Below are 15,232 nucleotides of genomic sequence, written 5' to 3'. Positions count from 1 at the left end.
TATATATATAACATAGCTATATATAGTATATAAAGTATCATATAGTTTGTATGTTATTTATATATAAACTCATATAGTTTATGTTATTTATATATAAACTATCATATAGTTTATGTTATTTATATATAAACTACCATATAGTTTGTTATTTATATATAAACTACCATATAGTTTATATGTTATATATATCAACTATATATAGTTTAAAATGCATATAATATTTTGTAATAGATAAAATGAATGTAACAAAGAAGCTTTTTTACTCTATAGCAAACTTTCCAAGATCTGTTTCCTTTCTAACCAATAATTTTTTAATTGTTAGTTTGTATTTTAAATGCACTTTTATCTTTACTGGCCTTTCACTTATCACTTTTCTAAGATATTCCATTTTAAGTTTCATGCAACTGTTTTCTACTCAGAACCTTTTTATGAGGTGATGTGCCTCTTTTATGTTATTCAATAGCTATCCGAAATTCAAAACCCTAATTAATCCCAAATTTATGGAAAATAAATTTAAGGCAACCATTTCTTTTAAGAGCACAGTATTCTCAAAGCCAGGTATCCATGAATAAATGCCGACATGTTTTTAAGTCTCAAAATGTTGCTTACATAGTGTCATCTTCCAGGATTCAGAGAAAATCTCTGAAAATCTTGTTAGGCTGCTTATCAGTGTCAGGTACATGGCAACTACACTTTCCATGTTTTAGAAAAGCCACCGTTTCCATCTTTCCCACAATGGCCATTCAATTAATAAGACAATTTAAATGTTAGAGTCTTGTAAGCCTTTTCATAGAACTCATTAACATACCAAAAGATTCTTTTTCAGATTGAGTGTCTCAATTTTGGGTTCAGAAAATATTTGTCGCTGATCAAGAGTGACACTTGGTGGACACACTCGTGTATGAAAACCATCCTGAAATGTGATGCTTTCTTTCTGCTTCTGCCCCTGCAGCTGAGGGAGCCTGCGGAGGAACCTTACGCGGGACCAGCAGCTCCATCTCCAGCCCGCACTTCCCTTCAGAGTACGAGAACAACGCGGACTGCACCTGGACCATTCTGGCTGAGCCCGGGGACACCATTGCGCTGGTCTTCACTGACTTTCAGCTGGAAGAAGGATATGATTTCTTAGAGATCAGTGGCACGGAAGCTCCATCCATATGGTAAGTCCCGGGAAGAGATGCCACAAAGGATACAGGTGTGTTTCCCCCGTTTTCCCCCCAACGAGCTTCAAGAATTGCTTGTCTCTGGACGTTCATGGGCAAGCATGTGTGTTCCTTTTTTTGCCTTGCTCTTTTGGCTCTGGAAAAGTTACCTTTACTGTGAGTAATTTCAAAGTTTCTAAGATGTCTTTGTGCTGGTGTTTGGAGCTCGGGAAGTTATCTGTGTGCTTGAACTTACAGTGCTCTCATTTTTGGACTGTTCTAAAGCAACTAAGTAAGGTGAGTTAGTTTTGTTTTTGGTCTGGAGCTGTTTCACTTTGAAAAGAGATTTTTAGATTGTGTATTTTCTTTTATCTCACGTTAGCGAGAATTGACAGACTGCTGCAGATATATGATTGCCCGTTCCTTTTTCTTCGTGAAGACTGTGTACCACATTTTGTAGCCACCTGTGGGGAAGTGCCCGTGGCTACAAGATCCTCAAAGGCAAAATAACTTAACACACGTCTTAGGCCAATATATATATAAAATTAACCACAAGATGATCAGTTCTCTGGTGTGTACCCTGGTAGAGACAAAGGAAAACAAGATCTAATGAAGTACCGCCTATTTAGGAGTGATGGTCGTGATTGCAAGAACAGTATCGTTTGTGTCCATAAGTGCAATTTGAGAGACTTAAAAGCATAGCATAGATGTTTAAGGCCTTAATTTCTATCTTGAATTAAGTCATTTGTTGCATGTTAAATTGTGTTATTGTTTTTATTATTTTAAATCTGAACACTTTCAAACTGCTTCAGTTATCTGTTTTAGATCTTGAAATATGACTAAACAAGAATAGGTATGTTGATACTCAGGTACACACAGAGGAAATGTTGGCCATTTATGAGTAGGAAGAGGGGAATATGGAGTGAGTGATTGTGACCATGTCGACAGGTTGCAGTTTGCATTTCAGTATGAAGGCTACCGGACAAACATGTCAAACATGAAACATATTGTGAATATGAGCACCTGTTTTAAACCGATTATTGGAATTGAATTGAGTTGTACTTTGTTTTCCAAATCACAAGGCTCATTGCTGATGATTCCTATTCATGGAGAAGTCCTTTCCTGGTTGATTTTATTGTGCTTGTTTTAAATGTTATTTCAAATAGGAGGGAGGAAGAAACCAAACAAATTCTACCTAGATTGTCTTTGTTTTCAATTTTTTTCATGCTGAACAACACTTTTAGATTAGCCAGGACCAATCTGCTTAATGTATGTTGTATGATTTTAACTTTAAACACTTAGGAATTTGTTTAAATTATTACCTATCTCGCTATGTCTAACATTAGAGTTCATGGAAACAAAAGCTGAGCCGAGAGGTGGATAACCTAAGTTATACCACAGGTTCTGCCAAAAGCAAATCCTTATGACTTCAGACAAGTCGATTTGTAAAAAGAGAGGCTGTGCTAAAAAAAAAAAATCTTAAAAATGAATTTATTCAGCATCTCTTTAGTACATATGCTCTGCTAATCATTTAAAGATATTCAAGTGATCTCACCTCTTCCTAGCTTTAAAATTATTGTGGTTTTCAGAAAATAATTGAAGTATAAAATATATAGGGACTGATTCTCAGAATTTATATGCTTAATGTTAAAGGTCTTATTTTTAGGACAGTCCAGAGGTATTGGGCATTGACTGCACACCTTGCTAGTAAGATGTCAGGTTGGGAGAGAGGTAGAAGCAAGTGAGGCCTATTTGTTAGTGATTCTAGAACCTATGATCAGTGGCAGCTTTTGCCAAAGAAACTTAGTTTGTGTCAGAAAATACAGATCATGAGTGTGATGAGAAGCGTGTTCTGAAAAGTTGATGGGACCATTGTAGCACTTTATGGCAACAATTGATCATACTTGTCATAGAGAGTATCAGCACAGATAGCCAGAGAGACTACCACTGTCTTCTTGGTGCCTGGATCCAGGCTGGAAGACATCTTCTGCATCACTGGAATCTCTCCCTGTATTTGCTAGGGAAGTTGGTGGGAAAGTTATCAGTGGGAACTATGATCCTGTGTGCCTTCATGTCTAATAAACTCTGTTGCCTGTTAGCTTAGCTGCTCTCTTCAAATAGCCATGATTAGCCAGGGATAGAGTTGTATTTATACTTGTATTCTTGGGATGACTTATATTGTCCTGTTTGCTTGGCGCAAAAGCCCTGTGGGGTCATTATTCTTACTATTATCTACTACTGTCTCTTTATTATTGTAGATTTAAAAATAAAACTGAGATATGCAGAGGACAAGAGATGGCAAAGCTGATGGAGCCCTTGGCAGAGCTCAGGTTCAAGGCCTCTGACTCCAGGGCATTTTCTTCTCTCTCTGTATAGCCCCTCAATCAGTGTAGTCCAGGTCTGAGCTTCAGTGCCCTGTCAGAGAAGTACAGTTTCTCTGTTTCAGTACTACAGGCTGGATCATAAAGCCTTAAACAGGTAACTGTCGGGGTAAAGATGGAAAAGCAGTTTAGCATATGTGCTGGGTCAACAGAGTGTTTTGTGTGTATGTGTAACATTTAATGTTTATCACAGTAGTCAAAAGAAGTATCTTGACACAGCCACAAGGACTACGTTTAAGTGGAACTCTCAGCTTTCAATGACTCTTCAGTGGAGGCTGAAAAGCAAAAGATGGTACTCCTAAATAACTATGGAAACCTACAGGAGCACATTTAAAACATAAAACAGAATAATTTGAAGTACCCTTTTAAGGCCTATACAAATGCATAATATGATTTATCTTTAAAAGGCTATTATTTTAGAGTAATTTTACAGTGACAGTCTCTGAAATATTTCATGACTCAAATTGATATATTTAAAAGGTTTTCCCATTCCCGAATTGCATGGACAGGGATGGGAAGCATTGTGGGTGCTGCAACCTCTTCCCAAGTACAAGGTCATTCCATAGAGCCAGGAGGGTGGTGCGAGTGACTGTGAGTGGAGTGAGGGCAGATACACATACGATTTTCCAATAATCTATTTTTAAAAAAGGATATATAAGCAAGGGCACTCTAAGAAGAAGCTACTTGGAAAATTGTTAAGAACAATAATAGGATTAGCGTTATTTTCATTTAATTTGGAGCGAAATTACCCACTCAGCTATGTTTTAAGTCAGGGTTGCCATGGCAGCAGTGGAGGCAGTCTAAATATAGGGGATGATGTCATGTGCCAAAATTATCTGTATATTAAACATACGGTGGGTTCGTAATTTAAGCCTCATAGGCTATAGGTACATTAGATGAAACTGACTTTTTTTTTTTACTAGTCAGATTGCAATTTCATGCAGGTTGGCTTCCTATCAATCCCTTACTTTAATAGAGAGTTGCCATTTCGAGTTCACTTTATAGCATGGTCTAGTCATTATTTTTCTTGCAATTAGGAAGGATTTGTGTAGTGGTGAAACTAGCCAAGTGTTCTTTTTTTTTTTTTCTGAAGAGATTTGATGGTGTAGCCTATAACTTGTACTTCTAATAATATCAAGAGGAAAGAAAATGGATTTCATTTCTGAGTTCTCCCTCTATGGTTTCTAAATTAAGACATGATGGTTAACGGGATTGAGGTTGTAGAATCTTGGCTGGGAACACTGAGGGAGCATTTACTCCCTTTAAAATATGAACTTATATAACAAAAGAACCAGGCTTCCATACCCTTCTGTGACAGGGAGTGTGTAGAGGATAGAGAAGGTAAGGAAAAAGAAAATAAAAATAAATGCATTGAGAATGCATCCCAACACAAATATAAATGCATCGATTCTTAACTTCCATGACTAAGCTTCAGCTCCCTGAGACAGAGCCTGGAAGCCTCAGTGTGCCTTCCCAAGCTGTCCACAGCTACCCATTTGGCCCCATCCTGGCTTCCTCCCTGCCAGGCATACCCATCCCCTTCCAGTTTGCCCCTGTGAACCCATCGCTGTCTTTATGTTACTGGGCGTTTGCATCCCTGGTGCATTTGTTCAGCTGCACGTTTCCACGTGGAAGTCGCCCACTGCCTATCTTTTGTCGATCCCATTATCATAATGCTTAGAGGGTCATGCAGAGTACCTGGAAGAACACTACATAAATAATGCAAGTGAAACAAACAGGTTGTGTGATCTCCCTCCCTGGAAAACATCAGCCATAATAAATGCAAGAACATTTCTTCCGCTTTGGATTAGGGCTACCTTATGACTTCAAGAGAAATATCTGTTACTTTATGATTTTTTAAGGTGTAAGCTCTATTTTTCATGAACCAGCATAACTTGACCCTTTTGCCTACCTGGTGTATGGAAGTTTACAAGGGAAACTCTGGGGTGACAGTTTTGTAACCTTAGTTTATTTTGTTCCCGTTAAACCAGCACAATTTTACTATTAAGTCAATCTAATTGGTGACTGGCTAAAGTTAAAACAAAACTTCAGAGAAATGGGGAAAGCTGAGTGAATTTCAAAGAACGCTTGAATGGGTCAGTTAATGCTTCCAGTGTTTACCCAACTTGTCACTTAATTGATAATTGACTTGGTGTCTATTTAATTTCTAACCAGGGAGAATTATAGAGGAACATGCCGAGTAACAGACTCCCTGAAATCAATCCTTCTCTCACCTGTCCCAAAATTAAAGGAAGGAGGCATCATGTTCTCCCTCCTCATGTTGTTATTATTTTGAATTCATTTTACAGAAAATTTGCAGCACTAACACAGAGAGTTGCTGTGTATCCTGAACCTAGCTTCCCTCACGTGAACATCTTACATAACCATAGTGTAATTATTGGCACCAAGAAATTCATGAAGCAACAGTACTGCTAACTTATTTTCAGACTCTGTTTGATTTCCTCTGCCTGTTCTACTGATGTCTTTTCTGGTCCAGGGCTCCAGCCAGGGACCCACAGAGCATTTGCTTTTGCCTCCTTGGCGCTGTCCAACTGTGGCCATTTCCATCTTTCTTTGTTTCTATGAACTTGACCTATCCCATGTTAACAATTCAACCTTTTGGGAGAAAAATGGCTTTGGAAAAGCAATGACATCATTTATGAATATGGAGGAGACCACGCAGCAATGCTCCAGTGCCACCAATTAAAATGGGCGATTTGTTTTTTGTGCTTTCCTTTATAATTTTTTAATGTTAGTACTGGGTCTCCTTCTGTCACCCAGTCTGGAGTACAGTGGTGCTGTCATAGCTCACTGTTGCCTCAAACTCCTGGACTCAAGCCATCCTTCCACCTTAGCCTCTCTTGTATCAGGGACTACAGGTGCTGAACCCTGGCTAATTTTTTTAAATTTTTTTGTAGACACAGGGACTTACTATGTTGCCCAAGCTGGTCTCAAAATCCAGGACTCAAGGAATTCTGCTGGCTCAGCCTCCCAAAATGTGGGATTACAGGCATGAGCCTCAACAGCCAGTCCCATATTTTCTATCTTAAATTTGGATTCAGTAAATTTATTTCACAAACCTGTTGTAAGCTATGCACCTCAACACTTTTTTTTTGTTTTAACTTCAGCCAATCACTGATTAAATTGATTTAATAGTAAAACTGTGCTGGTTTAAAGGGAACAAAATAAACTAAAATTACAAAACTGTCACCCCAGAGTTTCCCGTGTAAACTTGCGTACTCCAGGTAGGCAAAAGGGTCAAGTTATGCTGGTTCATGAAAAATAGAGCTTAGAAGTGTTGTTTTTTAGAATTGTTTAGTATAGCATAAATGGGAAATAAATATGAATGTAAATATGTTTATATATATAACAATAAAAATATATATAATATATGTACATACACACACGTATATATATACACATTTCTCCTTTTCTTGAACCTCTACATACCAGCTGAAGGTCTAAGGATATAATTGACATGATATTGTAGCTCTATTCATAAACCCCTGTTTTAATTAAAATGCCATTTCTATGTTTTTTCAATAGTGTATTTTTTTGTAATAAAACATTTACTATTAATAATCACTGAGTGTTTGTTATATAACAAGAAAATACAAACAATAGTTGCTACTGCTACTTGGAGATACTACTATTCCCATTTTATAGATGAGAAAAATAGGCTTCAAAGTAGTTAAATATTCAACCATCCAGCAAGCAAAGAGGCAGGGTGGAGACTTGAAGACAGTCCCAAGGTATATTTCCTCCTCTTTTTAAAAAAGTTGAGACCACATTTCATTGCTAACTTCAAAACAGGAAGATGGAAGCAGTGTGTGGGCACTCCACTCTCATCCTAGAATTTCTTCAGCAACCTTCTGCCTTAGTGCATACAAAGAAAGTGCCCTGCCACTTCTAATTTCTACTCAGCTCTGGTACTGTGGGGTTGAGTCATCACTAGCTACTCTTACATGTTTCTTTCCAGCATTATTAACTAGACAGTAATGTAATCATCTTAGCATACTTGCTTGTTGAGCATATTTCGGGCTATAACCTAATGATAGATATTATCAGGCTTCTAAGAGGACACACGAATGACAAGCTGATGTTACCATGAAGCTGTCGCATAAAGATGTGACTAAATAGGGTTATATATGCAACCTTGACGCACTGAAGTCTTAGGTAGGTGGAGAAACCTGGCCACCCCAGACTACCCCACAACCTAGGTACCTCCACCCTGAAACTCAGTAGGCAAATAATGCGAAGTTTTTTCAATACCAGCTAATTCTACTGTACGGAGAATTTCTAACTTGATTGGTGGCTTTCTTTCATATGCCTTATCCTGGACATTTTTGTTTTCACCTGGGTGGATTAGGCAGCCTCTCCACAATGTCTACTGTGGGGCCAATTTCCAGTCTCTATGTTTTCTCTCGGCTGGTGGCCAGGGATGAAGCCGCTGGGCAGCGAAGGAATTTCTGGGAAAGATGCTGCAGCCCCACAAGTGGAGTGAAGGAGGCAGGCTGTGTTTTAGAGGTTTTGGTCAGGTGTGTTTTTGCAAGAGACATTTTCTCTCCTGTCCTTCTGAAAAGCATCATCTAGAGATGATGCTTTCAGCAGGCAGTGAAGGAAGGGTCTTTCACGTCAGAATGAACCTCCAGGAGCAAAGAAGGTGGCTCTCTGTGAAGGGGCAGCTGCACTCTCTGATTCACTACCAGGAGCGTATACCGTAGGAATTATTTCCTGCCCTCCGCTCTCCTTCCTCGTGAAAGGGATGGACTCACGAGCACGTGCCCCTGCAACTCTGAGAAGCCATCGACTATCTTATTGCCTAGAATTAAGCCTGAATTTCAGATTGCTTCACAAATTCTAGAAATAGCATTCTAGAGCAATCCTTTAATTTGGGTTAAGTAAATACCAGAGTTTCAATAAAGTTAAAAAAACTATTTCAAAGAATCCATATTTGAAATTTGGGACACTTTTCTAATTTATTGAATGATGGTAGCTATGGATAAAATGTAATATTTTACCCTAAGATTCCATAAAATTGTCTAGACTGAGGAGTAACAGAGAAAAAGAAAACATCCCTGGTCTCTAAAGATGGGACCAGTAGGAAAAATAGTTATCCCGAGAGAGAATTCCCGGTCTCCATCCTTACGAATCTTAGGGCAGAGATGAACTCTCCAGCTCTGGTGTAATATTTGTCTCATGTCAAATTTCTCCAAATTAACTTCATTTTATTGAAAAATACTTTTCCTATAAATTATTTAAGCTGTAGGCAATGAAAAAAGAAGTCTTTTATGGATTAAAATTTATTTCATCAACTATGAAATACCTGTTTTTTGTAATCACACTTCTTTCTTTTTGTATGTGGCCCTTAATCCTGGAAATAATAAAAAAGTAAAACTAAATTAACGCTGTTAAATAAATTTCTCATTTAAAAACACTCTGCCTTCTGAAGGGCCATTGTGCCCACTCCATTTTAGTCATTCTCAAATAATGCTGCTTAACTCTCATTTATTCCTCAAATCAGCCAAGTGGCACATCCTTGTGTTCCAATTGTACATTTTGATATCTTCATTTAGAGTTTCTCTTGAAGCCATGAATATCTAATTTTTCTCTTTCTTATGAAAGTTTGCACAATTTCATGGAGGACTGGTTAGGAGAATAAGGTAATTTTGTGCAATCCTATACTCCTCCAAAAAATGTGACATTTTGTTGCTTGGGTTCCTTCCTGTTGGCACATGCTATCCAAGCTTAGTATATCATCTAAATGAGTAGCGGCCTAGAACATGAGCGTTTCCCACCTGTGACTTTAATAAATACAAGTATCTAAGTTCTTCTGATTCGAATCTCTTTAGAGTATCACAGTATCGTTTCTTAATAAACATATACATCATAAAAGCTTTAATTTTTTTTGAATTATAAATTTAAAATAGATGGCACCTGAGAAATCTCTTAATGCAATCCCTTTCTTGTTTGGGGAAAAAAGAACTGCATCATAAATAGATCATGTGCTTTATCCTACCCTGAGGAGTGCTATTAGTTGGCTAGAAGAGAATCCAGGTTTTTTGTCTCTGTTACCACAACTCGTTCCAGCATGCTAAGAAGCCGCTCTTACCTAGCTTGGAGAGTGTTGGGCAATGCCCTCTTGCGTTTTTTCATTACCTTTCTATCAGCAGGCCATAAAAGCATAGTTGCTAAGCCAAGATGACTGATTCAGACCTCGGTTTGAATGAGACTTAGGCTCTAGTCTTGGTTTTATGACTTCTGAGCTTGATGACGTAGAGCAGGTTTGCTCTGGAAGTCCCAGATCACTGTCTGTAAAATGGAAGTGATTGCCACATCCCTCAGAGAGCTGCTAACTAGAGCAAATGAGCAGACGCTTGGAAAACCCTTAGCAAAATGCCCGCCCCACATAGCAATTTCTATAACTAGCTGCACGTTTACTGCTGTAAGAAACAGTGCCATAGAGAGTTCATATTTCTGCCCTACAATGAAAAAAAAAAACTTTTTGAAATAGAATGTGTTTTGAAAAATGGTTTTTACCTGTATCTAGTTCTAAAAGTCTATGTTCAACAAATAACCTTCAAATTTTTTGAGTTATAAAAGCTGTTAACTTCTCCACTCAACTTTTAAAACATTGATCTTACTTTGGTTATGAATTGTGTGACAATAACAACAGTAATAATATCACTTTAAAAGAAAAAATAGGACCTAAATGATGACCCTTCCTTGTTGTTTGGAAATATAATTGACCATAATCAGCATTGTTTAACATTCAGGGCTGTTTTTGTATATGCCCGTCAACTTTGTGAATGAAAATCAAAATGCTATCCCGGTTTAGATCCTGTATATCACTTAGTAAAAATGAAATGTGATAACAGTGGAATTTTGACTGAAGTACATATTTATCTATTAAGCGTTCCTCTCCAGCTGTCATGTGCACAGGACTCACTGGAGATCTTTTCAAAATGCAGACCGTGATCTAGCAGTACTGGAGTGAGTCCAGAGATTCTCTGTTTCTGACAATCATTCAGCTCTGGTTGGTGCTGCTGTTCCGTGCTCCAGAGCCTGAGTTGTGAGAGGTTAGGGTGTTTGTGAGTGGCGTACATATTTGACAAACACAGACCTAAAACCATAACTACTTATCATTCATCATAATTTCGGGTTTTCCTCCAAACTGAAAAACATTGCAGTAGTTATGCTATTTCGGAATTTGATGCAAGCTCTTTTGTCTCTGTTGAAATGCTGTGTGATGTTTATAATGGCCTGTTGGGAGAAGATGGAGATAATCCAGAAAGCCGAGGTTCAATATTGAGTTTCAGATTTAGGATTCACAGACTCACCAGGGTCTTACTGCTTAGAGACTCTGATTTAGTTTTCTGAACCAGCCCAACTGCCCAGCAGATGACTGTGAATAAGAGGTGACATCAAAAGCGTATAAAAAAATCAGAATATTTCAACAGCTGTCCTATGTTTTTAGGCACAGTAGTGTTTCCAAATCTATTAATAGCTGTGTGTTGAAAGTAAAATCAGTTTGAGCTCTTTTCAAGAAAATTGAGTTTAAAAGTTGAGCACTTTCCTTTGTTGTGGATTTCTCAGTCCTTTGATGTGAGACGATTCGGTGTGACTCTCAGAGATCAGGTAGAAGATGTTGCAATGTGCCAAACACATTGGACCCTGAACCATTTCTTTTTGGCAGGCTGTCAATTAACATCTGGAACTATGGGTTTGGATAAGGCGATGCTTCTTGACATGGCGCAGAGACTGCTTTGGCCTGAGTCCTGTCAATATTTACATTCCATTTTGCACTTTATGCTGCTAGTGACCTCGTTCCAACTTGCAGTTTCCTGTTTTCAATCCATTTTCTCTGTCTGGGAACTCTCTCTTCTGCTTTATCAGCAAAGCCCTACTCATCCTTCACAGTTCTCAGAATTGGCCTTAGAGTGAGAAGAACGAGGAATTAAAAATGGTGTTCCTCCCCTTCGTAGCTGCATTTGGGCTAGAGTCAGACTCCCAGATTTTTGGTTTCCTGACTATAAAAAGGAGATTAAAGATACTCATCTAGCTGGGTGAACATGAAAGTAAAAGTCAGAAACCTACCACTGTACCAGGAACGGAGACAGACAACCCCTGTATCCATTAGTCGTTATCATGGCATATGTGATAAACAACAAATAAGCAATGCAGTTGCAAAGATGCTGTCGGTACTTGGAGGAGAAAGAAAGCACTGCTCAGTGAGGTCATCACAGAACATGTTACAGAAACACTGGGCTGTGTGTAGCCTCTGAGCATGGGAAGCATGTTCACAGGAAGAGTGCGTGCTGCTGTTGTGGGCACGGTGTGTGTAAAGTAAGAAGTGTATATACTGGATTGCTTTCTCCCATAGAACTCGGATAGACGCTGTGTGTGTAAATACATTCCAGTAAGTTGGGAGAAAGGAACCCATCGTTTTCACAAAATGATAGAAATCACTTTAACATTTTGGATGGATGCGGTGATTCACGTCTGTAATCCCAGCACTTTGGGAGGCTGAGGCAAGTGGATTATTTGATGTCAGTAGTTCAAGAACAGCCTGAACTGCATGGTGAAACGCCCTGTATACTAAAAATACAAAAATTAGCTGGGCATGGTGGCGTGCACCTGCAATCCCAGCTACTTGGGAGGCTGAAGCGGGAGAATTGCTTGAACCTGGGAGCAGAGATTGCAGTGAGCCGAGATCGCCTCACTGCATTCCAGCCTGGGCAACAGGGTGAGACTCCATCTAAAAAAAAGAAAAAAGAAATCACTTAAACATTGTAAAAGCAGGCCTTTGAGCGAAACTGAAACATGATAAATTTTCCATGGTAAAATGCTTGTAAAATATTCACTCTGTCTCTCATATCTCATGGTATAAGGAAAGCAGTACTTTAGGAAAATTATGATTTAGGTATGTTGCATGGCTTGGGAAAAAATAAATAATGAGAAAGTTGAAAGAATAAGATACTTATAATTTATACGGGTCTGCTGATCATGGGAGTAGAAAAAGAAAGGAGAAGGATCGTGCTTTTGGTAGCCAGGAAAGTCAGTTGCTCGGCTTTGCACATGGCCATACCCTGATATTTCAGATTTCACCTTGAACTGGAAACGTATTCAACAGTGAAATGTCCAGGGCCTGTGGCTAGGAAGGTTGGCTGGGGGTGTCTCAGTGCTCAGGGATCTACATTTCAATGAACACCCTAGAAGGGTTTTCACTGAGCTTTTAGAAACATAGGGAAGGATTGTAGAGAGAATGTTGATGCCCTCAGCCAGGCGAGGGAAGTTATAAAGCTCTTCCTCCATCTGGTGTCTTTGCACCATCTCAGGACCCAGGGGCAGCTTAAAATAAAAGGGCTCTTTGGACAGACTTTAAGGTGATGCCTTCAAATCACTTGAGAAATCCTGTTCATCTGAACTTGTAGCTCCCAGATACGAACAAGATCCTTGATTTTTGGATGGGGTCTTCGTATAATGAAGAGGAAAAGACAGGGCTTTGAGATAGCAAAGAGAAGCATGGGAGTGGGTGGGGCCTGGCTTAAATGGGAGTCAGAGGACAGCCAGGGAAGCTTTTAGGCTAGAATTAGAAAAAAAAATTGAGTTATGCAAAATGGTTTGAAATGTTCAAAGTAAGCGTGCACGATGAATTGGGAAGAAAATTTATCTGATGCTCAGACAGACCTAGGGTACAGTCTCAGCATTGAAGAATGCTGTCTCGCCCTGTCCCATCTGGGCGACAGGGTGAGACTCCATCTCAAAAAAAAAAAAAAAAAAAAAAAAGGAAAAGAAATCACTTTAACATTTTAAAGTCAGCCTTTTTAATCTAACTTCTTGAATCAAGTTGTTACTTGGTTCTTGGAGGTTGTAATGAGAATTCTAGCATCAACCTAGCAAGCTTCTGTGAGTGCAACGGTTCTGCTGTGCAAGGATCTTCCTGTACTAGAAGGTGGCGCCCCTTCAAATAAAGTGAAACTGTTATTATTCCATAGTACAGCAATCCAGGGAGTAAAATGATGTGTTCGTTGTATCTGGCTCTTGAAACATTTGGGATGGAGACTTTTGAGCAGCAATTATGTTCTAAAGTGTGTGAGTGTGCACGCCCAGGTGTGTTTGTGTGTGTGCGCACATAAGACTAGACAAGAGGGTAGATGTATATTCATTTACTTTCTATGGAAGAAAGGAAAACCAAACAATGCAATCTGTAACCCTAATAAACGAAAACATATATGCCTGCTTTAAAAATAATCTATTATCTGCAAATGTGCTTTGTGCATGGTGTGGGAATTTTGTAAAGCATGAAATGGGACTTGAATTTATAACCCGTCAGTGCTTCTCAGATACCTTCTAATTTACCACAAACTGTGAGAAGGGACAAGGAAGGCTCAGCTGGCATCCATCACACCCTCTCCTGAAGTACAGGATCTATGGTGTAATTTTTCATGACAAGTCCCCCCTAAGTAACATAAAAACCACAGTGTTTATGAAAGCTAAGAACATGAGTACAGTAATCAAAATGTGGTCAGAGCCACCTTATGAGATCCGTGATTTTCCCAGTATTGGAATAATCCTTCTTTCCCAAGTCTTCACCAAATTCTAATGTGTTGTTTTTAAAGGCTTATAATGAACTACAATGAAGCTTGAAATAAAGTATTCATTTTCTGGACATAGATTCAAACTTTCTGTTCATTTCTGGCTTTCTTCTTGCTCCTTTTTCTCTTCCATTCCCTCTAGTTTTTTGTGTGTATGATCTCCCTTTACACACACACACACACACGCACAAATACATGCAAATATATATATATATATATGATATATACACTGAATCCTGAACCCATAAATCATTCTGTTTTCATAAAACACTAGTAAGAAGCCTCGGCATTTTGTTCAAAGGAAACCCCTAGCAGTATTTTTTCTTACTTGAATTGAAGAATCCAAATATTGTACTTCGCTATATATTTATTTTTTAATATACCTAGACGAAAAATCAAAATAGTGTACTTATTAGTGCTGGATTCAAAATGAGCTAGTCATTATTTAATGCTGCTTTACCTTATAGAAACATATATCAATGTGCCTCTCTGTTTAGGTTTGTTATCTTAGAACCAAAAGTATTCACCAGTTTAGAATTGAAAAGTCTAAATAGGAAAACAGAGACTCATTATCTGTAGTCAGCATTTTCTTTTGGCATTGGATCGAAATTTGGCTCAGTAAACTCTGTGCGTGTGTGACATTTTATTGGGGACATCAATGTGACATTTTAAGTTAAGCTTGCCACTCGCTTTGCAGGATGGCTTCACTGTGCAGGTGGCGGGGTGCAAGCGCAGTCTGAGAGGTTCCTGACCTGAATTTTCTGCGATGTGCTCTAGAGCTGCAATTGACAGCCCCATCAGATCTGCCGCGTGCTCTAGAGCTGCAGTTGACAGCCCCATCATATCTGCCTTGTGCTCTAGATTTGCAATTGACAGCCCCATCAGATCTGCCGTGTGCTCTAGAGTTGCAGTTGACAGCCCCATCAGATCTGCTGTGTGCTATAGAGCTGCAATTGACAACCCCATCAGATGTGCGGTGTGCTGTAGAACTGCAATTGACAGACCCATCAGATCTGCCATGTGCTCTAGAGCTGCAATTGACAGCCTCCTCAGATGTGCGGTGTGCTTTAGAGCTGCAATTGACAGCCCTATCAGATGTGCGGTGTGCTGT

General features: G+C 38.9%; 1 protein-coding gene across 2 annotated transcripts in view; it reads left to right on the top strand.

Moving 5' to 3' along the window:
• Positions 1 to 15,232, top strand: part of CSMD1 (CUB and Sushi multiple domains 1) — a 2,070,470-nt gene that overhangs the window by 997,679 nt on the left and 1,057,559 nt on the right. For both annotated transcript variants that reach the window (XM_034966977.3, XM_034966976.3), the window contains exon 5: positions 953 to 1,160. In XM_034966977.3, the coding sequence (XP_034822868.1) occupies positions 953 to 1,160 (208 nt within the window). The remainder of the gene's footprint in view (positions 1 to 952; positions 1,161 to 15,232) is intronic.

This window comes from Pan paniscus, chromosome 7 (genome assembly GCF_029289425.2).
Source record: "Pan paniscus chromosome 7, NHGRI_mPanPan1-v2.0_pri, whole genome shotgun sequence".
NCBI lineage: Eukaryota > Metazoa > Chordata > Mammalia > Primates > Hominidae > Pan > Pan paniscus.
This window is presented reverse-complemented; position numbering and strand designations above follow the sequence as displayed.